The sequence below is a fragment of the Hippoglossus stenolepis genome, chromosome 19 (assembly GCF_022539355.2).
Source record: "Hippoglossus stenolepis isolate QCI-W04-F060 chromosome 19, HSTE1.2, whole genome shotgun sequence".
NCBI classification, from domain to species: domain Eukaryota; kingdom Metazoa; phylum Chordata; class Actinopteri; order Pleuronectiformes; family Pleuronectidae; genus Hippoglossus; species Hippoglossus stenolepis.
The window spans coordinates 7,867,413-7,893,902 of record NC_061501.1 but is presented as its reverse complement, the minus strand read 5'-3'; the positions used below and the strand labels follow the sequence as shown (position 1 = coordinate 7,893,902).

The window sequence follows — 26,490 nt, the reverse complement described above, 5'->3', positions numbered from 1 at the left end:
CATAAAGGACTGCGGAAGCTCGGTCGGCATCCATCTGTCCATCGCTTCATCCGGACAGGGAGCTACTGGCAGGTCAGATCAGTCAGCGAGACACACACACACACACACACACAACATCCAATTGGCATCGCACCCCCGGTAAAATAGTCACTCAATATTCGCATTGTGTCTCGGTTAAAGTACATTTGCACAGCTCTGTAGATTGAAGATTTGTAAGCGGTAAAGCAACACTGTAATGGCAGTAAGAACATTTTATATTATTATTAAACACAAATAAAATAATTATGTAATAAAATAATTATTTTATATCATATTTCCATATATAAAGATAGATATTTCAACATTTTCAAGAACTCAATAACATTAAAATCCCCAAAACATGTACATTTTTAAAAATATGTTGGAAACGTTGAGGAGTAGGTGTGAAGCCGTTTCACTCAAACCAAAGAGCGTGTGTGAGCGCAGCCCACCTGAATGTTGCATTGTGAAGAAGTGCATTGCTTTATGTGACATGTTTATTTCACCGAAGCAGTTATTAAGCACACAAGAGCAGTGGGACGCTGTTAAAATACTGCAGCGTTCAGCGCCTTTTCAAAATAAAATGAAAATAAAATCCGAAGAAATACTTTTCATCTCATCTTCGCGCAGAAAGAGACACAGAAAGCCAGGGCTTGCTTTAAAAATAAATGAACGCTTAACAATGTTTTTGATGTCCTATATTTAAATTTGTACGCTTACTTACATTACTCCTACTTCCCTGGTCTTGGAACTAATCCGTTTGATATGGAAATGGGGCGCTGTGTTTCATGACAGGGTTGGGAAGAGAGAGAGAGACAGAATTTCCAGGTTCGCTTCGACTGGAAATGTGCTGAAAACAGATTTTCTGAATCCTTTGCGTTCATGGTGTTGGTTATAGGGGATTACACAAACCACTTAAAGTGCAAACAATGAGCTGCTTTTATTTCGACAAACAAAAAGTCCTTCATGCTGGACACATCCTCCACACTCCAGAGGTTAATCACATCAAGTCAATAATATCAGGCACCATCAGCACACATGGCATTGCAGAAATATATGTAACTTAAATTTGACAATCGAACAATCATTTGATTTAGGGACAGAAATATGCATTTTCACACCTTTTGATTAAAATAAAATATTAATCAAAATTATTGAAATCAACAGAATAGTTAAATTGTTGAATAATTGAATTTAAAATTTAAATTGTTTGCTTGTAATTTTAATGGCTTTTTTCTTTTTTGCATTTTATACCACACACAGTGTCTGAATATAACTAAACTTCCATTTAGGGAAAAACTGTCTTTTCTGTAAAACTAACGCCAATCTTCAGTGTGTCCTAAAGCTCAGTCACATAAATCACACATGTGGTATGAAGCTACTTTTGCAGCAACATTCAAACCAGTTTCTCCGAGCTTCCTGCTTTCTGCCCCGGCAAATCCTTATCTGCAGCAAACTCTCCTTTTCTTTTTTTTTTATCTTAAACAGCATTGACAATCATCACTTACCAATTCCCTTCTTTAGCTAAACAGACATTCCAGCGTGTGTTGTCTGTCACTGGGGTTGAAAATTGGGGAATGGGCTGGAAATTGGAACCATCGAGGATGCCGTCCTGGAAAAAAGAGGAAATCAAAGTTAAATGAGATCATGCATGCCAAGAGAATGTTTAACCAAAGGGCAAAAAGGAAGCTGGAGATAACAGAGAAGAGAAAACCGCTTAATGTTGTGTTACTGCAGTCTGTTTGGAGTCATGCGTGTGTGTGTGTGTGTGTGTGTGTGTGTGTGTGTGTGTGTGTGTGTGTGTGTGTGTGTGTGTGTGTGTGTGTGTGTGTGTGTGTGTGTGTGAAGGAAAGAGGGGGAGTGTTCCTTGTCAATACACATTAAACTGTCATTTTATACATCTGTAAAAGTATAGGTGTGTAACGTCATGTGCGTATTTTTAAGTAAATACACCACAAGCTTTCTGTGTTTGGTGATTTATGAGATCAAGAACACAAGCACGTGCACAGATGCAATAAAAATGTGTTTTCTAAGAGCCAGGCAGGAATGTGAACACGTTACATTTACCACTTTTACTGTGTGAATGTGCCAGTGTGAAAAGAGCCGACAACAGGCACTGCAAAAGTTCATCCCGTAATACAGTGTCAAAAAATGAAAATGTTTGAAGTGGTGCAGCACACGATTCACTTTGAGCCTGAGATTGTGCTGAGCTCCAGTGAGGCAGATTTCCCACGACAAGATCACTTCAAACGACTGGAATCCTGCCCCATCCACAGCGCTGGTGCTGAGATGACAGACAGACACATGCTTTTGTTTTAACAAAAGGACATTAGAGCGGGGGGGGGGCAGTGGAAACAATGAGGGTGTTAATCTTTACTCTTTTCTTTACACTGTTCTCAGACTTTCATGAGACACTGGGAAACTAAATGGAGGGTTCAGAGGTCAGGTGATATACGTGCAATATTTTTGTTCACGCTGTAAACCTGTGGCTGGGTACAAACTGTATAAAGTTTATATTTGACTTCCTAGGAAGCACGACAACAAAGTATTAGAGCCACCTAAGAGGGGAAAGAACTGGGATTACCAGAGAACAAGTCATACAATTACAAGATAAGTGACAGGTTGTAATATTATGAGAGAGAAAGTTGTAATACTGCGACAATGGTCAAATATGATAAAAGAAAATGTCATATTTCAAGAAGATGTAATATTACGAGTCATATTACGAGAGAAAGTCGATATATTAATAGAATAAAGTTTATTGCAAGAATTAAGTTTATTATGTTGAAAGAAAATGTAATAATATTTCAAAAACAAAGTAGTAATATTACGAGAAAAAAATTATGATATTGCGAGAATAAACTCTTATGAGAGAAAACAACACTATAAGAATAGTCGATATATGAAGAGAAAAAGTCATAATATTACAAGAATACATTTATAATATTACAAAAGATAACGTTCAAAGGATAATGTCATATTAACCAAGAAAGTCATATTACCTGGAAATAATATATTTGTGTATTAATTTACATATTAATATATTGCTGTTATCAAAAGTTAAAATAATAAAGAAACAAAACAAGTTCAGTAAAATCTTAGTAAAAGTGATGTTTGCAGAAAATCCTCTTTTATGTGACGCTGGCCTTTCAGCCGACGTGTAATCTTTGCAGTGATGGAACCAGTGAGACAGACGAGCTGGAATGGAGCATGTCTGAATTATGTTTATTCAATTTAACTGAGTATTTATCCTGCGAGGTATTGTAGCCAGCATATGCTGAAACGTAAGCTAAGAAGCGGGGCGATCATGAGAGAGCGACGACAGGCGCTAAGTTTCCAGCTCATGATGTGAAAGTCGGGGGGGGGGGGGCTGAAAGGGAAACATGCAGTGAGCCAACACATGTCAAGGTCAGAAGACGCGTTCTTCCAAGGAATGAAGGTAAAGAAAGACAGATCTCGTTCACATGCACCTTCGAGCAACATGTGTAAAAGATCTAAATTTGTCTTGGAAACGCTTCATATAATTACAGCATCTGTGGACTGATATTGTCCATAACCTTTAATTCTCTCCTGAAAAGAAATGTTTATAAAATCAGAGAAGCTATCAAGTTCCAAAAAAAAAAAACATGAAGTTGTCAATTTTACACAGGGTGATGTCATGTGAACAGAATACCTGTGGGTGTTGGCCATCTTTTCACTGAATCATTTGGCGCGGCGCGTTATTTCTTAATTCTCACAGCCATGAAACACTTCAGAAAGAATATCAAGCCACGAGCGATATTTTCTGCAAGCAGAAACTAGTTCAAAGACATTCGTCAAACACCCGCCGCACCACCCCCACCGCCCCGACCCCACCCCCACGCCCCAAATCCTCAACTTACTGTCCTGGCATCCAGTCAATTTCCAATTTGCAATGACTTTTACATGATTTTCTTTTTCTTTTTTTTTACTTGACTTTGTAGCAGCACTCCAGCCCCCGGGGGCCCGTGGGTCATATAATTACTATGTGCAGAGAACGATAAGCATGTTTTAAAGTGAAAATTATCTTTAATTGTGGTGTATGTTTGCGATGCGAGTATGAAATCACAGAAATCTCACTTAGGAGACTTTTGCATCAGTTAAACAACAAACAAATCGTACACAGATTTGTTATGATTCCCGGTGACTCCTTTAATTTCAGTTATACCAGATGGTTGAGGTAATAAATCGGACAAGTTTTAAAACAGGAATGGCTTAAATTCAGGTGCACATTTTATACATATTATTTATCTATATCAGTATTGTTTTACATTAAATATTACACATGACAACATGTTCTCAAAATAATGTCTTTTACTTGTGTCTCTAATTAAGGCATGTATATTTTTCTAATAACCAAATATTTTGTCAACTTGAAAAATCATAACTGATAAACATGTTAGACTCCTTTTCTTTCCTGGACCATACTGGATTGCAAACTACTGGTCATTTTACCCTTTTAAACACTCACACCCTACAGTCCCTGACTTGTACATCAGCGCCAATTAGTCATGTAATCAGAATACAATAAATAAGTATCTATAATCAGCCCAGATTACATTTGAAAAAATATGTAATTAGATGATAGTTACATTGTCAAGTATTGCATAACTAGAATTTGATTATGTCTCGATAATGACAATATTAAAAATGATAAAACTTGATAACCAGATTAAGTGATGGAAAGCGTGTCTCATTAAGGGTTTCTTAGACAAATGTTCCACTCTGTGGTGGGAAAAAAAAGGAAAATAGTGTTGAGATGAAGGTTCCAGCAGCAGGAGTCTCGAAAAAGCTTTTAATTCTTCACAATCTTGACATCATTTCGATTTAAAAAATGTACAACACAAGAGAATGTGTCTAGTTATATTTGTGAAAGTTGCTACCACCTGCAAAGCTCTCAACTTCTTACTAAGTGAGCGGGTTACCACTGCAGAGAAAATGTGAAATGGATTTAGCTGGGGTCTTTCTCCAGTTTGAATTTAGTTTAAAAAATGTCCACCACAGTGCCCATCAGGTCATTTGAATTGGCCACAGTCTTGTAGTTGATAGTGGTAGCGATGGCTTAGCTCATGTTTTGAGATGTTTAAAAAACATGTGGGGGTATTTTTCTGTCTCAGTTTCTTTAGTATAAGGTTAAATTGTGTCAAAGCTTTGATTTTTAACTTTTACCAAAGTATACAGATAAGAGTAATCTTTTAATCCAACGTATTCCAAAATCAATGCTTCCGTCACCGACTACATTCAAGAGTAATCTGATCCAAAAGTGCACAGGAGTTAGCTGCACGGGGAAAGAATGTGTTATCGGCCTGTCTAAGACTTTCGCAGCTCACCTGCGTGTGTGTAAAGCTTAGTAATTTCCTCAAAAGAAACTTTGCACAAACACAGAACTAATATCCAAGTGGTGTGTAGTGTGTGTGTGTATGGTGTGTGTAGGGTGTGTGTGTGTGTGTGTGTGTGTGTGTGTGTGAGGAGGGATCACTTGGGGGAAAAGGGCTGATAGCAAACATTCACCCTTAAATGTAATTCTTTAATCACACAGCACAGATAAGACATCCGGTAGCCATTATTACCTGAGAAAATATTATGATAAATGGTCTTTGTACAAGTTTTTTTTCCCCTTCATTATTCGTGGCACTAAAAATATAATGTTTTCTGATGGTAATGGTGCGTGCATCTGGCCGCCTCACTGACAACCGCACGGTTACTTATTATGGAAAACAGTGCTATGATGAATGTGTTAGAGTAAGTCACAGTTAATCTAAAGTGGATTACATGTTGTTTTGGATATACCTTCCTGATGTACTTTCGGGAGCAGAATTGCTTTAGTTTCAAAAATTCAGTGCAGAAAAGCGAGCGAGGGAGAGGCTTTAAAATACTGTCTGTGAGAAATGCAAAATTTATGAATGCCCCCGAACATCTCAGCTTGATTTATGTGAAATAATAATACACTATTTAATGCTTAAACATAGCTCAGAGCGATCCCTGGCTATCAAGATGTACAATAGAGTAATGGGGCTGGAAGACAAATCACCTTGTGGACTTGTGATGCTTATTTAAAGGTGCTCAGGCAGATATATTAAACTATATGTAATTGTACACTAACTCTGTGCTGTAGGCAGAGGCTGCAAACACAGGAGGAGGCTGGTCATAATGCAGATGGAGTGGTGTAATCAATTTGACTCAAGTATCAGCATCCACGGCAGAGAGGAGGAGGAGAACTGTATTGTCATCTTATTTAGGATTGTGCCTTTATTCCTACGTCCTACTTATTCTTAGGGAAAGTGTTAAACTTACTTACTTAAAGAAGTTTAAAAAATCTATAAGACCACTGAAGAAAAGCTGCCGAATATGCCTGAAGTTACAATAAATAGTTAATGAAGTGGAAATAATATGATACAAACTGGTCGTTGGTTCTCAGCAGCTGCAGTCGGCCTCGTGCGTGTGTGCTTATCGGAGCAGGAGCAGGTGTGTCGGCTTTGAAGAAGAGGACCAGGTTCAAACAGAACTAGTGGTCACGCCAAACAGTGATTTATAATTCTCTGATTGCCTCGTTTAATTAAAGTAAATGGCAGCGCCGAAGCTAAGCCAAACTGTCCCGATCTGATGGATCGGCCCCCGTTTTTTCCCACCAAAGCAGATAGGGTAAATAAACAGGGTAATTACAATGGTAAATGAAGCATCTGCGAGCGAGCAATGTGGTTTGTGTGCGGCTCACCCAGGATGTACCGACGAAGTGAACAACAGGCGTTCCCTCAACTTTCTCCTATCATCTTCACTCTGCCTCGAACAGGCGGCCCTGCCAAGAAAAACAAGGTCCTGTATAGACACCTACTAGGTGCACGCACTCGCAGTCACATACTCAGTGACACACCAACCGCAAATTCTCCTCCCACCTCCATCCCGGTGCATTCATGTACAATTATAGCAACGGTGATCCACAGGTGTTGAATTCTTCTGGCAAGCCATAAAACATCATATGCATGATTTGTGCAGTCAGCCAGGCCTGTAATTTCATTCTCCCTTTTCTTTCATTTTCCCTTCCTGGGCCACACAATTCATTTCCCTGCTTTATGAGAGTGCAGACACCCAGAGAGACTTTCAGGAGGATTACATGCCCCGCGTGCCATGGGGGGTCTGAGGAGCCAACACGCCAACCTAAAGAGCCTTGTCGAACCTGGGTGAAAAGCTATTTGAATGAGATTTTGAATATTTCAACCGCTCGAGTTATGCTTAATTTATCCTCCTAGACATTTCCAAAGACCCCACGAGTTAAACTATCGACCTCCACAAGCTGCGTCAGGTGCTTCTGATATTTATTTTTTCCATTAAACATTTTTTTGGCCCACTTCTGCAGGCCGCTGTCAAAAGGGGAGCCACTGATTTAAGATCAGGAAACATCCCCTCACAGTCCTGCGAGTGTCTGGCAAAATAAATCAAGCGTACCTCACATGGCTCGTGTATTTAAGGCGATATTCATATACACAGTTGGGCCTGATGTCACAGCACGTGGGTTGGTCTCTTGGCAGAGAGCGGTGATGTCCTCCAGGGGAAACTAAACAAACTCTGTCTGCCTCTTTCACAGTGTTGCCACACACACACACACACACACACACACACACACACACACACACACACACACACACACACACACACACACACACACACACACACACACACACACACACACACACACACACACACACACACACACACACACACACTTCCTGAGTTATATTTTAAACACACCTTCAGTATAAACACAGAGGAAAACTATTTGAGTGAAATCATATTAAGTTATATTCTCATCCAAGATACACAGGTGTATACAAACACAATGTTAATATATATGTAAGTAACTGCTTCTCGTGGATTTAAGAGTGCGTGTATAAGGAGTCGTGAATGTGACAAGCTCAATAGGATGAAAGATCCCCCCCCCAGCTTGAATCAACAAGTAAATAATATGCAAACGTGAAACGCAGCATTAGTCCTGGTGAGTGATTGACATTTCATATCTGTGACAATACTCCGAAATAATTAAAAACAGAAATCTTGAAAAGGTAATAGCTTCTCAAATCCATTAAGTAGTTAAAGGTTATGAGGAAAAAAAATAAACACAGGATTATTGCTCACAGCAAAACTCCTAATTAAATGACACTACGTAATTTGTTTCTCAATCCCTTTCTCTTCATAAACACAGCGCAGGTTAAATGAATGGGCAATGAAACATGTGTGTCATTTACCGTCACTGAGGAGACTAGAAACAATCTTTTTTTTTTTCTCCTCCTCCCCGTATTTTCTGTCCATAAGTATTAGAGCAAAAGCACGAATGGTAGATTGGATAAGGAGGTGCACGGTTTCTGGTAAATTGTTTGTTTAATTACTTTTTCTTTCCTTTTCTTCTAGGCACAATTGCAAAGAGGGATGCTTCCCCCTCCTGGCTGCTCGCAAGAAAGCCACAGACTCTCTGGTCGCCTGCGCCTGCCCTCAGTCAGTCCAGTGTGTGTGTGTGCGTGTGTGCGTGTGTGTAAGAATTTCAATAAAGATACTGTACTTAAAGAAATACACAGGGGACAACGCTAATTATTAAAAAGCTGAAATGAATGCACAAGAGTTAGTGATTTTTTACGTTTCGACACAAATCAAAATTTCTCGTAATGTATATTTCTCAAACTGCTGCTTACAAGGGGCTGTGAATGGAGGCTGTTATATAGTGCACCTATTTATAGTGAAGGCACTGATAAGACACAAGTTACTGGCTCGGAAATTTATTACCTGTGACAAATAAAGCAGCAATTCACCAAATTCTAATCATTGAATTCTTATCAGAATTCATAAATCCTTTTACTCATAGAAAACACTGTATATTGGGAGGGAAAGGCATAAAAAGTGGAAGCAACAAATGGTTATAAATACTATAATCTGATGAATGTTTTCATCACAAACTGGCAAAGATGTCTGATCAACCGAAAAACTCAATGGTATTAAGTTTAAACTATAGAAGACCATAAAGGAAAACTAATTTGCTGGCGCAATTGAAATGTTGCTGTTTTCTCTTATAAATGATCGAAAAGACTTATTTTGTTAAATCAATTAAATAACTAACGATTTCCGCTCCAATAAAACCTGGGATTTAATCCACTTTCAATTTGTAACGTAACAGAGGAAATGGACTGTCGTGCATTTTATAATGCAAAAATCTGTGTAAAAAGTTTCCTTCTCAAGCTGTTGGTACTTTGAGCTCCTGGTTAATGTTTACTAATTATAAATTGATTCTCCTCTGACCATAAAGTCATATCCTGTCTCCTTAATCGCTGCCTGGATTATGTCCAAACATATGATTTGAATGAATGAAGCACGGCACTTATTTTGGATGGTTGAGTCAGATGGCTGCTTTACAAAGCATATAACTGGTTTGCTTAAGGTGAGGGGATTGTGGATTTTTTGTTAAATGTTGATACAAAAAACGTGTCTGAAGTCCCTGTGAACATTCTCTGATTCAGACCAGACCGATATTTGAATCACTTGAACAACGTGCTGCAAGATCCTCAACAGAAGCATACAAATGTATACATGTTGCCATAACTTCTAATGAAAATTGTTCTGCAATAGGTGATTTCACCAATTGAATACACTGATCCTCGGCCTCAATGTTCCTCCCCAGTCCAGACTGTTCTCGTTTGTGGTTCCCTACAAGAACATCCTCCCAAAGCAGGGTCATCCCCCTCAGTCTTCAAGAACCACATGAACAACCATCACTTCCGAAAGCACCTCCTCTTCTCACACCTCCAACCCCTATGATAGAGATAGAGATGTTGCCCTACCATGATCAGCATCAGAAATACATCAGATACTGCATCGCAGGGTACACAAATCTACAGTATGTGCCGATCCAATACCACATCTTTAAAGTATATTTTTTCCACCCAGATAAAACTGCCATTTTCTTTTCCCGGAAATCACTTCTTCTTCCTTGCTGCTTCAAAACAGCAGTTGCACTGTTCTGCCACTGGCAAGTACAGCTTTTAGAGCAGCAAAGAAGAATTGATTTCCTGAAGTGTTGCGTTAGCCGGAGCTTGCTACAATGTGAGCAATTTCTTCATGCTGGTAAGTCCTGTCGATATGTACCATATGCAAGACTTTGTGAAGGGTGGGGCTAGTGTTGCCTTTTAGAACACTATATATACACAATTTGTATCAGGAAGGGAAAATGGTATGGGAACATCTCTAGTGGTGAACAAATACTTGATCTGTGACAGTACATTCAAACAAATCTTTTTTTTACGTTTAGAGAAAACATATTTACTGTTGCAGTTTGGTTGTACAGATGCGTATCGTCGAGGAGACAGCGTTGTAAATAGAGAACCTAATGTGTTCGACCCACCGTGCACCTCTTGCCCTCTGACGACAGAAAACAGATGAGGGGAATTTTCTAATGTCCACAGCCACCGTGAACCAGTCGGGCTGCTCTGCTCTCTGGTCATAGTGGAGAGGATAGAGGATTGAGGTGGGGGTGGGGTGCGGGTGGAGGTGGGGTGCGGGGGGCTCGAAAAGAGAGCAAGCCTAGCAGATCAAAGAAAATAACATGGGAGAGGATATGAGTGCTTTGAGAAGTAATATAGCCGAGATAGCATCTGTTTTTCTGTACCATTGCAGGAGGCTTGAGACAAGCCCAGGGAAAAGACAACGCAGAGCGGGGTTCACTTTAGCCGCGTATAAGACCGAACACAAATGGGTTATTAAGGAGTACTCAGTGTAATAACTGGCTGACATTAAAGTGTCTCTTTTTGAGATTATCCACAGCTGGGGATAGGCGCCCTATTTTGATACTGATGGTGGACAAATAATATAAACGGTTCTTCGCTCTTCACATTATTTACGAGGGTGTTTGTGTTTGTACGTGTAGATCAGTATTTTCTTTTTAGGAAAAAAGATAGAAGAAAAAACTGAAATGCCAACTCAGCAGTGTACTAAACTTATTTTTGTTGAAAAAAAAGTTGTAAAACTAAAAATATGTTTGGTCTGTCAAAGAATAAAAATAAGGCCGTGGTCATTTCCGGAGTATTATCTACTCTACAAGCGAAATTAAAATTTGTTTTAAACATACAATATGTAATTTCAACCACTAGGGACCTCTCAATCGAAAACAATCACAAAAGATCTAGTTTAATGATGTCGTGAAGTCGTGTGGGATCATGGGAGTTGTCTTCACCACCATCACCAATGAAAATCTACCTGAGGCATATGATGTTCACAAATGAGGTAACGTATTCAGGTTTTATTCACATTAAAGCAATGAATAATCGTAATACATTACAAGTAAACAACGGAAGGAAAAAACAAGACTGGCTAAGTGGCTAGCAGTGTGTTTTTCCTTCATTATAGCAGAGACGGGCAAAGCCAGAGCAGATGTGACACAATTAAAAGGTGACCAAAATGTAAAGTCCCATCACCATGGATAAAATTGGGGATTTCTCTGTGTTAAAATATTGTTTTTAACATTTTAGATAGTACACAAGACACAAGACAACACAATATATAACATAGGTCTCGTCCTTTTTAGACATTTTAATGAAGAATTATTACATCCTTAATGAAGAGGGGAGATCCTTTTTTCATCACACCTGACAGCACCTTGGTAAAAACATTAGCCTACTTTATTTACATTTATCAACCACCTTTTCAAAGAAGTTTCTTTTTTTAATTATTTGCTTATAAATTTACTGATATATTCATGAAAAGATTTATGATATACATGAAGTTTATGAATAATTACAGTCATTTTAAAAGAGAATTGAAAATCTGAGACACAAACTCTGTGCAGGACCCTGAAGTGGATTGTAATTTCTAGGTTTCATATACTATGTATATCACAGGTCATGCTCCCATATGAGCCTCCTGAAGATTGAATAATGTCCTTCCTGATGCGTGCTGCGAGAGGCCATATTGGATCCAGATTTCTCTTGTTCTAAAGTCATTTTGTTCCCCCTTCATTCCTCCCTCTCCCTGTTTTATTCCTCTCTGTCTCTCCCAGCCCCTCTCTCCGCCCCGGCTTTATTTATTGCGGGTCCAGTGGTGTGGTACAAAGCCATTACCCGCGCATATGTACCTTTTTGAATAATCAATAAATAATTATTTTATTATTTAATAGGATCGTATGGGGAGAGGAAATGGGTTTTATTACATAAATCCATCACACGTGATGAATGGGTACACTTGTAAAGTTGGACGGGGGAGAAGAGAGAGCGGCTGGACAGGCCTGCACCTGCGCTCGACTCCTGTGCATTGCTGAGCACTTTCTCCATTCAGGGCTGTAAATATGACATTTTTTGTCTCTTTGGGACTGTCAATTGGAGTGCATGGGGAATGGGGAGAGGGGACTGTAAATTCACAGAGATTAATTAACCTTTTACATTTGCGATTCAGCCCTGCATCTTTTTTTCTGTATATGGTGACCCTTGTGAGCAGAGGGGTGAGGGACCTGGCCACAGACGGCCCAGGGAGTGCAGACGTCTCATTCCCAATGAGTTATTAACAGAATTTTTTGAATAGATGGAAAAATTGTAGCCTGGCCATTTAGTGTCATAAAAGCCGGGTTGGTGAGGCAGCAGGGGCCTCCCAGGGACAGGAGGCAATACCATTACAATCAAATCTGAGATGGAAGAGGGATTGAGCTGTCCATTCTGAATTTTTATATTGTCGGAGGGCCAGGGAGGAAATAATGCCATCCTGGAGTGTATTAACCTCTGGCTGGGGACAGAGGACAGAAAGAGAAAGAGAGAGAGGGAGGAAGTGGAAGAAGGCAGGCGGAGGGAGGAATTTAAGATTGGATGGCGGGGAGAAAGGAAAGCTCGGAGAGGGAGGAGGGGGCGAAAAGAGTTTCATGCCTTATATACCGGGGAAGCCAAAGAGGGAGAAGCAGGAATATGAGACGGCTGAGTGACATAGGCAGAACAGAGAAAGTAGAGTAAGGGATAATGTAATAAGGGGAGGAAAGAAGTGAGGGAAATGGAGGGGTGGAAAGCTCATATGGACATGAAAGCAGACCGGAAGGATGAAGAGAATAGATGGGAAAATAGAGAAAGTGGAAGAAGAAGAAATTCTACATGGAATGCAGGAATAGTAGATGATAGAAAGCAATAACATGCCCTGCACTCTACATGCTGCTAACAATATTAAAATGTGCTTGTGAGAGATGAACATGTAGTTTGCCAGTTCACATTGAAAAAGCTACTGTTTAGAGACAATTGTAAAACGATAAAAATTCTCGATTGGTGAAGTGATGACTTCAGCAACTCGTGTACCAAAACTTTCACCACTTGTTCCGACTTGAGATTGCGTTCACATGAATGATTTGCAGTAGTAGAAAAAGTACTTGGAAACTTTACTTACGTAAAAGCAATACCACAGTGTAAATATACAAATGATTAAGATAAAGTAAAAAGTAGACGAATAGTACCGAAGTATTAGGAGCAAAAAAGCTATTTGACCAATTATTCATATTTTATCAGTTGAGAAATATTTTTTTCTGATTATTCTGACAGCACATGAACACACAAATGAGGTCTCCTTATGATGAGGTAAAATATGATTTTCTGCAGTGGGGAAATTCAAGAGAGAATAAAAATGGCAATTTAAAAAAAACTTTCAAAACCTTTAAAAGTAAAAATCTAAATCAGATAAACATACAGTGTGTATAATATATATATATATATATTATACACCTTTCACTGCAGACGTATTTATTATATGTAAAAAAAAAACATACATGAGTAAAGTGCAATGGCAAGGATGTATATTGTATTTGTGCATTAGTATAAGGACAAATTGAAATTGACATATATATGTATGTATGTATGTATAGACTGTATAGGCCAGTATGGTATACAAGATGAATCTGAATATAAAATGGTATGTGCTATGTATAAATAAATGGGTGTAAATTCACTGTTGTATACTAAGTAGCAGTATATTATAAAGAACAACTAGATGAATACACTTTATTTATATTACAACTTTCAAAACACACTAACAGGGAACTTGACAAGTTAAAAATAAAAAATTCAAGGCCAACAATAGGAAACTTTTTTAAAAAGCACACAGCAATAGAACACAGATACATAAATAAGATAAAATGTTACCAATGAGAAAAGAGCAAAAACAAGATAAAATAATATAAAATGGTCCCAATAGACTGTAAGCTCAAATACATAATTTATAGAGGTGTAAATTCGCAAGAGTATACAATGTGATATGAATATAAAAATGGTATAAGTATGCATATAAATATAAATGGATCAATTCCACAATAAGAGGCATGCACGTGTAGAACAGTATGTGATTGATGAACTTGTGTTTGCCTGGTGATGTGCACACGTGATGGTGTCAGGGGACACTTCAACTCACCGTGTGAACTCAAGATGGAGGAGAACACGCCGCCTGCGCCCTTTAGCGTCAACTAGCATCGCCTCCATCACTTTGACTGTCTTACACTGACACCATCTTCTCTCCAGCTGCAGACTCGCGCTACCTCCGCCAACGTGTCCGTGTGCGTCCATTAACCTGTAGGCAGTGTGTGGCCCGGCGGACCAATAGCATCACAGGTCAGAGGTCGCGGGGGCGGAAGTTGTTGGCTGTTTGTGCGACTGCAGCGGGTGCCGGGGCAGCTTCTAGCAAGCTAACCGAGGCTAACACCTCCCCCCTCTCTCTGTGTGTGTGTGTGCGTGTGTGTGTGCGTGTGCGTGCGCGTGCGTGTGTGATTTTTACCGTGTGTCACTGAGAAGATAAAAAACAAGACGAGGTTTGGAAAACACGAAAGATGAAGCCGGAGGGTCCAGGAAACTTAATGTCGCCTCTGAAGAAGAGGACAAGCTAACGCTGAGGAACCCGGAAGTGTTGTTGCAGGTAGCGAGCTCTCAGTCGTAGCCTTGTTGTTGGGGGTGAGAAATTAAAGGCAGCGATGAAACAAGTCGATACCGATCATCGTGTCATTCGCTTGACATCGATTACTGGCATCGCCGCTTGTTTTAGGGGTTTAATATATGCTAGCTTGTCTATGTAAGCTAAGGAGTTAGCAAGTGGCTGCTCCAGGTAGCTTAGCTAAACGTCATGCTCCTTTTTAAACATGCTACTCTTGCTAAATGCTCACACTGGTTAATAAAATATTGTTTAGTTTAATGTGATGCAGCGGCTCCGGGTGTTTAAACAAACATAATGTGTGTAAATGATTGAACTAATGATGATCACACACTCGATTCCCTCACGTTTACATTGAGATCCAGAGCTAATGACACGACATGCTTGCAACACACCTTCAACACACAGGACAGCACATACTGATCTGATAGAGAAGAACTCAAGCTGGATTTCACAATGACAATCAATGATTTCCAGGCATTTACGGAAAAACATGACATCTGCTCTGTCCCATGTGTCATGATGCAGTTACATGCAAGTGGTTTGTGCATCTCTAAAGTTTTCAATGTCTGCACTGAAGAAACCAGATATTTTCACTCGGGTCTCTTTGTGGATTATGCTTTAAAGTACTGAATTGGTTTGCACCTAACTCTGTGGAGGGACGCTGCCGGGGAAGCATCCATCAAATGCTCTCTGTAACAATCTGGACAAAACTTAACATGCAAACCCACACTGCTGCCAATGGTGGGTTGTTCCACACACAGCCTCTCTTAACCCAATTGTAAGGCCATCTTCCACATAGTGCATGGCATAACTCACTCAGCCGCCTCTTTAACACAATGCTATCAGGACACAGGTAAATGTCAATAAGGTGCAAAAGGGCCCGCTTTGACAAAAGCCTGGGACCACCGCTAACACAGCTATTTAACTTCAGTCTGGGCTTCATGTTAATGAGATGTCCTTGTTTGTTATTGTATGATTTGTGTTGTTTGCGAGGTGTTGCTCTGTTTTTTTTTGCATAGGAAGTGTTTGGTGGGGGTGAATGGAAATGTGCAGTTATGTGACTTTTCCTTCTCTGGGACAATAAACCAACTAAAGTTTGAGGCAGATGGTCAAAGGGACCAAACCAGGATTTCTTTCCCCATAACATTGCAAGATAATTGATCTTGAAAAAAATCAAACATATATATAGGATTGTTTGGCCGTGGTGGATCTAGACGCTCTAACTGAATGTGACTCAAGTTGAGCAACACTCTGCTGAACAGGTTTTACTTCTTCAGACACTGTGAGGATGGATATATTTTGAACCCTTTGATTAGATGATAAAACCTTATTTTTGGTCAAAGATTGTTCCATCAGCTTATTATTTGCAGGTTTGTAGATACACATTAGTTACCTAATGCTAATCACCATAAAGCTGTCTGTGAGCATTGCTAATCTACAAGAATGACAAAGCCGCTTTTTTAGCTTTTGAGCCCTGTTGCTACTTAAGATCCAAGCTGTGCTTGAGGCTTGAGCAGGAAAACGTCTAAGATGATCGTTGTTAAATATCTCTCTATGTTCCCACAGGTCCCAGCAGCTTTGAACACAATGAGTGCCAAATATGGCATAGTGAGCTACAACAGTTCACGGAAGCACATTTCAATTTCCATCCCGTCGTCAACAGAAGTGATGTCACCCCACATAAAGTCTGTGGAGGAGCTGAGGGTTCTGGGAATCAACCTGAGCAGCTTCAGCACTCCTACACAATTTTTCATTTGTGTGGCTGGAGTTTTCGTCTTTTACCTCATCTACGGATACCTGCAGGTAACAAATAACAACCTCAACACAACACAAACTGAGAAATGCTAGATATACCATACTACCATACTAGAGTGAGTGTCCATGCAAATAAACACACAATCAAACGTGATAAAATATCTTGATGTTTTCAGTTAAAGCTTGTTACAGTGAAGGGACAGTGCTGTTATGAAGGCTGTGTGTGAGTGTGTTTTTGCATGGACAGATTAAAAAAACTGCTGATTTGACCTTATTTATTTTTCTGCACAAATACATGGGATTTTTACTGGGATTTTACTAAGCAAGCATGTTCTCTTACTTGTGGAGACTAGACCTTTTTGTTACATCACAATTCTTTATTTGTAAAGGCATAAACCTTGAATTTCACAAGATGAAAGATAGAAGGATATAATGACCTTCTTTGTTATTCTTTATCTGTCCCTCCCTCCAGGAGCTGATATTTTCTGTGGAAGGATTCAAGCCTTTTGGTTGGTACCTCACTCTGATCCAGTTTGGCTTCTACTCCATGTTTGGATTAGTGGAGCTTCAGCTCACACAGGACAAACGCAGAAGGTACGGCCAACAAAATAACCTGTTCTTTTACTTATTCACCTTGATCACTCTCACTCGTATGTAACGTTGTTTGTCCTGTCGGTGCGGCTGCAGCTCAGGATTTAGTCGTCAGGTCTCCATGTTGAGGGGTCGCAGTCAGACTGTGGATTATTTCTGCAAGATCAGTTATAAACAAAATGTAACAACCTGCCTACTTAATACAACAAGGTGTTTTATTCTGCCTTCATCATAACAGCAGGCATGTTGCTAATGCTAGTGCTAGCAGCCACAAACAAACATTTATGATTCATTGTTCATTTGATAATCTAAACAAAGAACATGTTTTCTGTTTGCTGCCTTTCTAAAATGAGTCGTCCTATTATGATCAAAGAGTAAATAACAAATGGATCCAATCTTAACGTAACGCTAAAATTACGACCACTTAGCAACTCTGCACGTCCGATGTCTCTTGCTACTTTAAATCCGCTGAAGCAACACTGCAGCTAAACATGGAATCTTTCTCAACCACTTCATATTTCCCCCGTCTTCCAGGATACCAGGGAAGACCTATATGATCATAGCATTTCTAACAGTGGGAACCATGGGCCTGTCCAATACTTCTCTGGGCTACTTGAACTACCCCACACAGGTCATCTTCAAGTGCTGTAAACTCATCCCTGTCATGATTGGAGGAGTGTTCATTCAAGGTAAGAGCTACTACATATTTATTTTTACACTGAACTTACATGCACACCCTCATACATGTATGAACGTGTGCTTGTACCTCAACATTTCTACTTTCTGGAATATCCTGTAGAACAAGATGTATTTGTATTATATCAGATTTTAAACACAAAAGTTTTTTCTGTGGAACAACAATTCTTAGATTCAGATGATTATACACTGATGAAAACATTATTCTGAATGTCATAATCCATTTCTGTCCATATATCACTGTACATCATATACACTGGATCGACTTGGAATGATTTACAAATGAAAGTTTTTTCTCATAATCCAAGTTCTTTAAAAGAAGGTAAACTGTATATTTTCAATGAATCGAATTCATAAAGAATAACAGAAAATGAAGGTTGCATCATTAGTTAATGTTGTTGTTTTAGTTTTTCGTCTTTTTTGTCACTGCTGGTTGAGCTGACCAGAGAGTTGACAGAGTTGAGTTTTGGACAAGGCTAATTCTTACACCTCATTTCAGCCACTGCACATGGTTTCTTTGAAGCGATGGCCACCTTTCAACTTTCGGTACCTTCTTTTTATGCACGACTGTTGTTTTCGTCTGTCAGAGGCCGGTCGGCGGCACTCTCTGTTTCTCCCTGCTCTTGGTTCTGCCGGTCCTTTCATCCTCACGCTGGGCTTCTCAAGGTTCTGTGTCCTCAACGTCAGACATGTTTTCAGCATTTTTTTTGGGGGGCCTTTTTCCGTTTCTTTCAAGATGGTTAGATGTGAAGTCCGTGGTCCCTCAAGGGCTCAAGTGGAAAACAGAATTTGTTCACTTAGAATGCAAAGAGGAAAGAGAGTGGGGAGAGAGGGATGGATGGATGGAGGTACGGGTGTAGGTTTGCATCTGATGTGAGGCCCTTCAAAGGCGAGTCAGGGAATCAAAGCCGACCACAGCCAACCTGATGCTGCGTCCCTGTGTCAACCTCAAGGCATCCATCAGTCAGCTTTTTTTGTTTTTTGAAAGACTCCTTCATCCTGTTGTTTTTTTTCCCTCACTTTTTTTACACCGCTTTTTTGTGCATTGTTACGCGCACAATCACAGAAACTTTGAGTTTTGGAAAGTTCCCATTTCAAAAACCTTGGATAGCAAAATTTTTACCTGAATCGACTTATAGAAAAAACTATAATGGGCTCAAATTAGGGTCGAGCTTGTAAAATGATGTCTACAAATAATTCTAAAGTCTCTTGTTATTAACCTGAGTAAACCTGTACATATGCATTAGAATCAAGTTTGCAAATGTGTAGAAAAAGATTTGTTATTTTAGATCCAATGACCAAATGGTTAAAGCGAATACCACACAGGCGCAAGCACCATTTACTGCATGTCATTCTCCTTCTCTCCCTCATTCCATGTTTATTTTCACTGAAACTATCAAGATAATAACAATAAGGGCAATAATATATTTAAAACAACAGTTTGTAACTATTTGTTACAAACGAAAATTGTGCATGGGTAGAAAATATTAGTATTTGTGAAAAAAAATACTCCGGAGAGGAAAAATAAGTGCTTTTGTGAACATCTGTGTACAGATGTAAAGCAGAAAATGGTGTCAAATTTCCAGCACTTTGTGTGACACTGTAGCTACAGGTGTGAAATCTGACTATTTTTACGCCTGAATCTAATTTGAAACATAGATTTTTTTTTTTTTACATAGCCCCCCTTTTTTTAGCAAATACAAATCTTTTCTACAAACATAGATGTTGGGATTTGGGGGATTTTGGTTTTCTGATTTCACAGTTGTCATATAAAAGATATTGTCTGTGTTCTAGGTAAACGCTATAATCTGGCTGATGTGTCTGCTGCCTTGTGCATGAGTCTGGGACTCATCTGGTTTACACTAGCCGACAGCAAAGTGGCCCCAACCTTCAACGTCACAGGTAACATCTCCCAGATCCAACAGGCGATTCCAGTGGTTTCACATTAATGCTGTAATACTATCACAACTGTCAAAGAAATACCCACATCATCCTGCTGTATTCTCAGGGTTAGATTGCATGTGGCTGGGCTGTTGCAACAAAACTAAGACGTAACTGTGCAGCTAGAAACTGCGGGCAGCTTCTGCTACAAGACAGTTTGTTTTGTCAGAACAAAAACTAAAGTGTTATTTCTTGGCTGTCAATATAAAGAACATTTTGTCTTGTGGAGATGACACATAGAAATAGGTAATACTATATATTTAGGTTTAATATATGTCTCTAAAACAATATTTATTTGTATTAAAATCCAAGCAATCTAATGTACTTTGTTTTCTTAAAATAGATGCAGTATATTTCAACTGTGTTACACTGCCTTAACTTCTTTTGCCAGCCCATCCCACCTCAGATACCCTATGTAGTTTATTCCTTTCTTAATTTCCATGTCCTGAACATGTCTGTGTGCATGGTTGTTATACAGGTGTTCTCCTCATCTCCCTGGCACTGTGTGCAGACGCCGCCATAGGAAACGTGCAGGAGAAAGCCATGAAACTCCATAACGGCTCCAACTCTGAAATGGTACCCTGTACATACAGTATATATGTTTAGTGAATGTATGCACATAAACATTTGAGATAAATGCAGAATATAGAGCTCAACTTGACTGTTCTAAACCTGTGTGATGTCACTCACTGAACACATGGTATCGTGTTGACAGGTGCTGTATTCGTACTCCATCGGTTTTGTCTACATACTGACAGGCCTGCTCTGTGTGGGTGGGCTGGGCACAGCAGTGGCATTCTGCTCAGAGGTGAATATAGCCGCAGATAAAATGAGTATGTACCCTTGGTACTTTGTGGAGCTGCAGACAGACTGTGTTATCACAGATGTCATTTATGTGTCTGTGTTTCTTTCAGTTGACGGACTGGAGCTTGTCTCTTTGCTGAAGTCTTTTGTTATACAATATGATTATAATAGAACAAAATGTGTTACTTTTCTTGTGTAGTTACGTTTTAAATTAGGTTTATTGTACTTTTGTACTTTTCATTGTACTTTATTTACTTTTATTTCCCTCCCTCCCTCCCAGCATCCTGTGACGACGTATGGTTACGCATTCTTCTTCTCTCTTACGGGTTATTTTGGCATCTCTTTCGTGCTGGCCCTGATCAAGCTGTTCGGTGCCCTGGTTGCAGTCACAGGTCAGAGGAACAACGTGTCAAGCGTTCTTTTCTTTATTTTTGCCACAGGGAAAAAAAGTCATTAGAAATCAGTGCCATTGTTTAAACATGTAACTGGTGTAGACAGAAAAAAGTGCTTAAATTCACAATATAGTTCTCCACAACATAAACATTGAGAAAAACTGGTATAGTTCACATACAAAGATGATCATCTGCAATAAAACAGCGCACACCATTTTACAATAATTGTAGTATTTTTCAGATCGGGTGTAGGATATTAAATCTTAAATGCAATTTAACACAAACAGGTTACACTGACCACATTGGAAATACTCTACGGGCTCCAGAGCAATATTTCATTGGTGAAATTCAAATGAATTTGTGTGGATCAGATGGACTCTGCATGTTGGGTTGATTAAATTGTAATAAATGAACAGAATTTCTAACTATTTAACAGTTACACTCTTTTCTCATAACCCAGAAAGTTACCTCTGTTGAGCTTTTGTTTCCCATTTGTAATGTAGTAGAAACATTATTAACTGGCACTGACGGAACCACAAATGTTTTACTCCTTTGCAGTGACCACCGGGAGAAAGGCCATGACGGTCGTGCTTTCCTTCATGTTCTTCACAAAACCTTTCACTTTTCAGTAAGTACCGAACCTTTTGACTTAAATCTGTTTTCTCCTTGTTAAAAGTGAGTCTACAGTGTGACTGCTGACCTCTTCTTGGACAAATACAACTTTGTTTGGCATCCCTGCCCCTGGTTTTTATGTCCTTAGTCCATTTAGAGACCTTGACTACTCCGCTGCTCTTTCTTCTTGTCCTTCACCGTCTCGCTCACGATCTAAAATCCTCTGCTCTGTCAAAAGGGTCATCGTTTTTCACTGTACCTCTCCTGCTCTATTTCTCCATCATGACTTTAAACATGCATATTCACAAGATACAACAAACTTTTGGTTGTCCTAATGGCCACCTTCATTCTCCCTCTAGCTTGTGTTTGCCCTCCAGTGAACTCTCAGTCCCTTCCATGACTGCAGTTTACATTTCAACCAACAGATTTATTTTCAGTTCATGTATTATCAGCCAATTATTGGTTTGGCAAAACACTAACTTTTGTATGTTTACCTCTGCCACTGCACAACCAAAACGGACTTTTATGTTCTCCAGTAGCTAGTGGTAGCTTTCCCCAGGTTGCTGAAATGGTGGACAAGTGCAATAGAAATGTCATTTATCAACTTAATTGCAGTTGAGATGGTAATATTTTCCATCGGAAGTCTGATTTGCATAAAACCAAAAGAATGCTCTGATTCTGTCCACATGAGGAATCAGCTCAATCCTAAAATACAACAAATGATGATCAAACACCTATAAATTCAAATGTTTTTTACCAAAATATGTGGGTATAAATAGTGTATTTTTAATGCTGTCAAACACACTTAGAAAGGTGATTGAGTCCTATCCCTGTGCCAAAAGAGGAATTTGCCTTTGAGTCTTTTTTTCTTGCATCAAGTCAACACACTGGACACCAAGGTGTCAGAAACCTCGCCGTCTTGCGCAAAAAAAAACAACCCTGCTGTTGCACATTGTTCCCAAGATGTAAAAAAAAACAATTAGGGCACAAATGCTCATGGCTATTTATGTGCCAACTGCCAGAAGTTTGATGCGCATCATAACGTTGTGCCTGAAAAGGTGCAGTGTCAGCGTCTAGACGGGCAAAATAGAGAGATGAAGAACAAATTAGCATGTTTACTTCGGTGACATGTTTCCATCTCTGCCGACTGGAGCCAGACTCGATAAACACCTGGTTGTACTACACAGTCATTTGACCTGGAAGTGAACACAAAGGGTATCCAGTCCCACTGCAGACAAAAGCCAGGTGTTAGGGGTTTTTTTGACCAGTGGAAAAGGGGCTTTACAAAAAAGGTGGACGTCTCAGACCATTTAAGATTTGGATGAGTTTGAGTTAATCAACAGAGTGAGTTTGACAGAATCTCAGAAAGATTTAAAAGCATCAGATACTGGCTCAGCCAATCCCAGTTAAGATCACTATCTAAAAAGTATTAGACTGAAAAAAGATGCTCTAAAGGCTCCTATCCATCATTTTGAATAGAGTGAGGCCTATAAGACACAGGCGATACAGAGTCTCTTTGCAATTTCCACATTCACTGCCAAAATTTCCGTTGCTTGCAAATTGATTCCGACACAGCTACCCTGACATGATATTTTGGTTTCACATAACAAGCAATACCACCATGGGCACGAGAAACATGTCGATTGAGATATGTGTAATTTGAGATATCTGTAAAATAATTTTGACAGAATAAGATAAATATTTTCACAAAGAGACATTACATTTCAACTAGTCAGAATTTGATTTACTGATATCTAATCATCAATAGTAGTAATTCCTTTTTCACTTGTTAGAACATTACAGATATCTATAATGTCCACTGATTGAAAAAGGATCTGGAACCCGTTACCCTGATTTGCATATACTTTTGGGATGTCATCCTAATTTACATGTATTTTTTCAACATGTCAAAATGCAATTTTGAATTTCCAACAAACCATTTCAGATAATGTCACCCCTAATTTGCATCTACTTTTTGAATATGTTTCCTAATTTGCATATTATTTTCTGCACGTCAACATGCTATTTTAACATGTCAACAAACCATTTCAATGCCTGCCCTTAACTTGCATGTACTTTCTTATGTTCAATTTATCTGTAGAAAAACACGATACAATTTCATTTTAAATCCATAATTTGCATATTTTATATGTCACCTTAAATAGCACATTATTTCATTTGGTGTTTAGAGGCAGTTCCTTTTTTATATCCAAAACTCATCAGGTATAAGATACCTTACATGTTGCCTCTAGAATTATTATAATTATCTTACTATTGCATTTTAGATTTCTGAAATATAGTTCTAAATATCTGAAATGTAATTTTAAATATCTGAAAATACATTCCTACTAGTTAAGAATTACAAGGCGACATATCAATTATTTAATCCTGACTAGTCAGAGTAGAATCTTTTAATAAGATGGTCCAGAACAGAAATATAAAAAATATAGCATTCACTATGAATTTTAATGTATTTAAACACTACAGTAAAAACAAACCACACTAATGTTAATGTGGACTGACATGCTGCCATCTTGGATTGTCACAGACATCAGTTATGTAGTGAAAACATCCGTCTCTGTACAGCTCGCTAAGCAAAAAGGCTTTGATTAGAATATGGGTTAAATCAAAAGATGCAAACATTGTGTTTTTACGCCGTCATAGAAGAAGCCAGGTTGTAATTGAGTCTTTGCAACAGCAGTACTGTCAGGAAGTCTTGGACATGCCGGGGGGGGGGGGACTTAAAAGAAGTTGTGACTTTCCACATTAAAGGGAAATCCAGCCCAAAACTAAATCAACATCGACTGTCTTTACAAGGTGCTGAGCGACCACAAACCACCACAGCAGCTGCATTCCTTCTTCAGTAGTCAATGTTATTGGACTGATGCAACACAGTTTTGTAGTCCCTCATGGTGCATTTTGGAGAGCAGGATCACATCCGTTTAGAATCTCTTTTATACTCCTCAAACCAGTCAATGACTTTAAAGGCCCATGCAGAAGCTTCTGCATTTAACTTACTTCACTCATGTATATTTTCCTGTAGATGATTTAAACCAATTTCAAGAATGTATATTCCTTCACTATTGTAGCCATGCAAGTGCACGTGCACAAGAACAGGAACCCACTTTAAACAACATTGGTACATCTATGCGCAATAATTGGTCCACAACTCCATTACTTAAAGGGTACCTTTAAAAAAATCTAATAGGAAACTGATTATTTCCATGATCCTCCTGTTGAAACCTACTGCATGTACAATTATTACATCACCATTATCCCATCCCTTTGAAATATCTAATCTATCCATCATCCCTTCCACAGGTACATCTGGGGCGGCCTTCTGGTGCTGTTCGGCATCTTTCTGAATGTTTACAGTAAAAACAAAGATAAAATGAAGCTGCCCTCCATCAAGGACCTCAAGAGCTGGCTGCTCACTGGAAAGAAAGTCCAATTTCTTTCACAAAATGTATAGGAGGCCCCCACCGGCATCGCGGAAGTCGTGCACAGGCAGACTATACATCTGTTCAGATGTAGAGTTGCCCTCCCCTGTATCAGGGGATTTGCTGAGCCCTGTGCCTGAGCCTCATCACCACCAACACTGAGCCACAGATGGGTATACAGGGTTTGACGAACAATCAGCCTCAGCAATGGTTGACTTGATATAATTATGATGGGTGATGGAGTTTCTGTTTCCTGTCTATGTGTAAGTACACCACTGGTGTAGAACGGACTGAAACGACTCTATCTGCAGCAAACTGAAGGAACTGTAACTGTTAAAAGGGGATCAATGGCTGACGGGCTCTTAGAAAGCGAAGCCTCACAGCCCCATGGAAAACATTCCCAACGTCACGGAGGACAACAGCAAGAACTTGAAGACTCTCAAAAGGGAAGCCTGCGCCTTAGCTAACCAAATCGCACAGTTTTGCACTGGAGATGACGTGTGCACTAAAACCTTGGAAAAGAACAGAACGTTTGGAAAGAGTCTGAAGAGACGTGCTGACGCGTCATGTCTGAAATGAATGTTTGATCCTCATCCTTAAAGACAATACACAGACAAAGACATATTTGTCTCCGCACATGCCATAAATATGAAAGAAAATTGATTAAGATAATATTTGTCTTTATGAAAGTGGCGTTTTTCAGAGTGGATTTGTGACTTTTAGATGACTGTAACCGAAATCATGAAAAATATGTGTTGTGTCATCATATGGGGACATTTTGGGGAATGTGATCAAACTGTACATCAACATCAACTACCATTATATGTTTATGACATTTTTGCGTGAAATACTACGGCTCCTTTTTACAATAAAACACACTGAGATATTCATTCATCTTCTGTGTGTGTGTGTGTGTGTGTGAGTGAGAATTTACTATTGTTGTGGGGACTTGTATGTATTTACATCTTCCTTATGGGGACAAGAAGTGCACATCATTAAACTTCAAGGTGAAGACATGTCGAAGGTTTGGGTCTCGCACTCTCTCTCTTACAGCCCCCCCCCCCCCCCCCTCTCCCTCTCTCCCTCTCCAACCCTTATTCTTTCCCTTGCACCACTTGGGAGAAGAGTTGAAATGTTGCCAAACTCTGTGTGTTTATCCATTCAGAGGCCTCGGGCGTGTTTGATTAGGAGTCCAGGAAAAAAAACAACGATAGGACTACTAGACAGAAAATAAACACAAGTCTTCACTCTTCCAGGGCTGTTCTATGCATTTGGATCTAACCAGTATCGTGTGTGTGTGTGTGCAT

At 39.3% G+C, this 26,490-nt stretch overlaps 1 protein-coding gene and 1 long non-coding RNA gene across 2 annotated transcripts in view; one reads left to right on the top strand and one right to left on the bottom strand.

The window, feature by feature from the left end:
• Positions 1-14,667, bottom strand: part of LOC118098796 — a 32,842-nt gene extending 18,175 nt beyond the window's left edge. The window contains exons 1-2 of the long non-coding RNA XR_004694205.1: positions 14,440-14,667; positions 1,527-1,630 (exon numbers count right to left, since the gene is read on the bottom strand). This is a non-coding gene — a long non-coding RNA (uncharacterized LOC118098796). The remainder of the gene's footprint in view (positions 1-1,526; positions 1,631-14,439) is intronic.
• On the top strand, positions 14,639-26,073 carry slc35b3 (solute carrier family 35 member B3). The gene is made up of 10 exons (XM_035142952.2): positions 14,639-14,937; positions 16,519-16,755; positions 17,180-17,301; positions 17,833-17,987; positions 19,789-19,896; positions 20,414-20,511; positions 20,651-20,743; positions 21,020-21,131; positions 21,690-21,759; positions 25,065-26,073. Exons 2-10 carry the CDS (start codon positions 16,540-16,542, stop codon positions 25,213-25,215), a joined length of 1,125 nt encoding a protein of 374 aa, XP_034998843.1. The 5' UTR covers positions 14,639-14,937; positions 16,519-16,539; the 3' UTR covers positions 25,216-26,073.
• Positions 26,074-26,490: the final 417 nt, after the last annotated feature.

Excerpts from the sequence above, each read along its gene's own strand:
- slc35b3 (XM_035142952.2), top strand. The coding sequence starts at position 16,540 with ATGAGTGCCAAATATGGCATAGTGAGCTACAACAGTTCACGGAAGCAC. Across the intron at positions 17,302-17,832 it reads ACACAGGACAAACGCAGAAG|GATACCAGGGAAGACCTATA; the intron begins GTACGGCCAACA and ends CCCGTCTTCCAG. Across the intron at positions 21,760-25,064 it reads ACAAAACCTTTCACTTTTCA|GTACATCTGGGGCGGCCTTC; the intron begins GTAAGTACCGAA and ends TCCCTTCCACAG.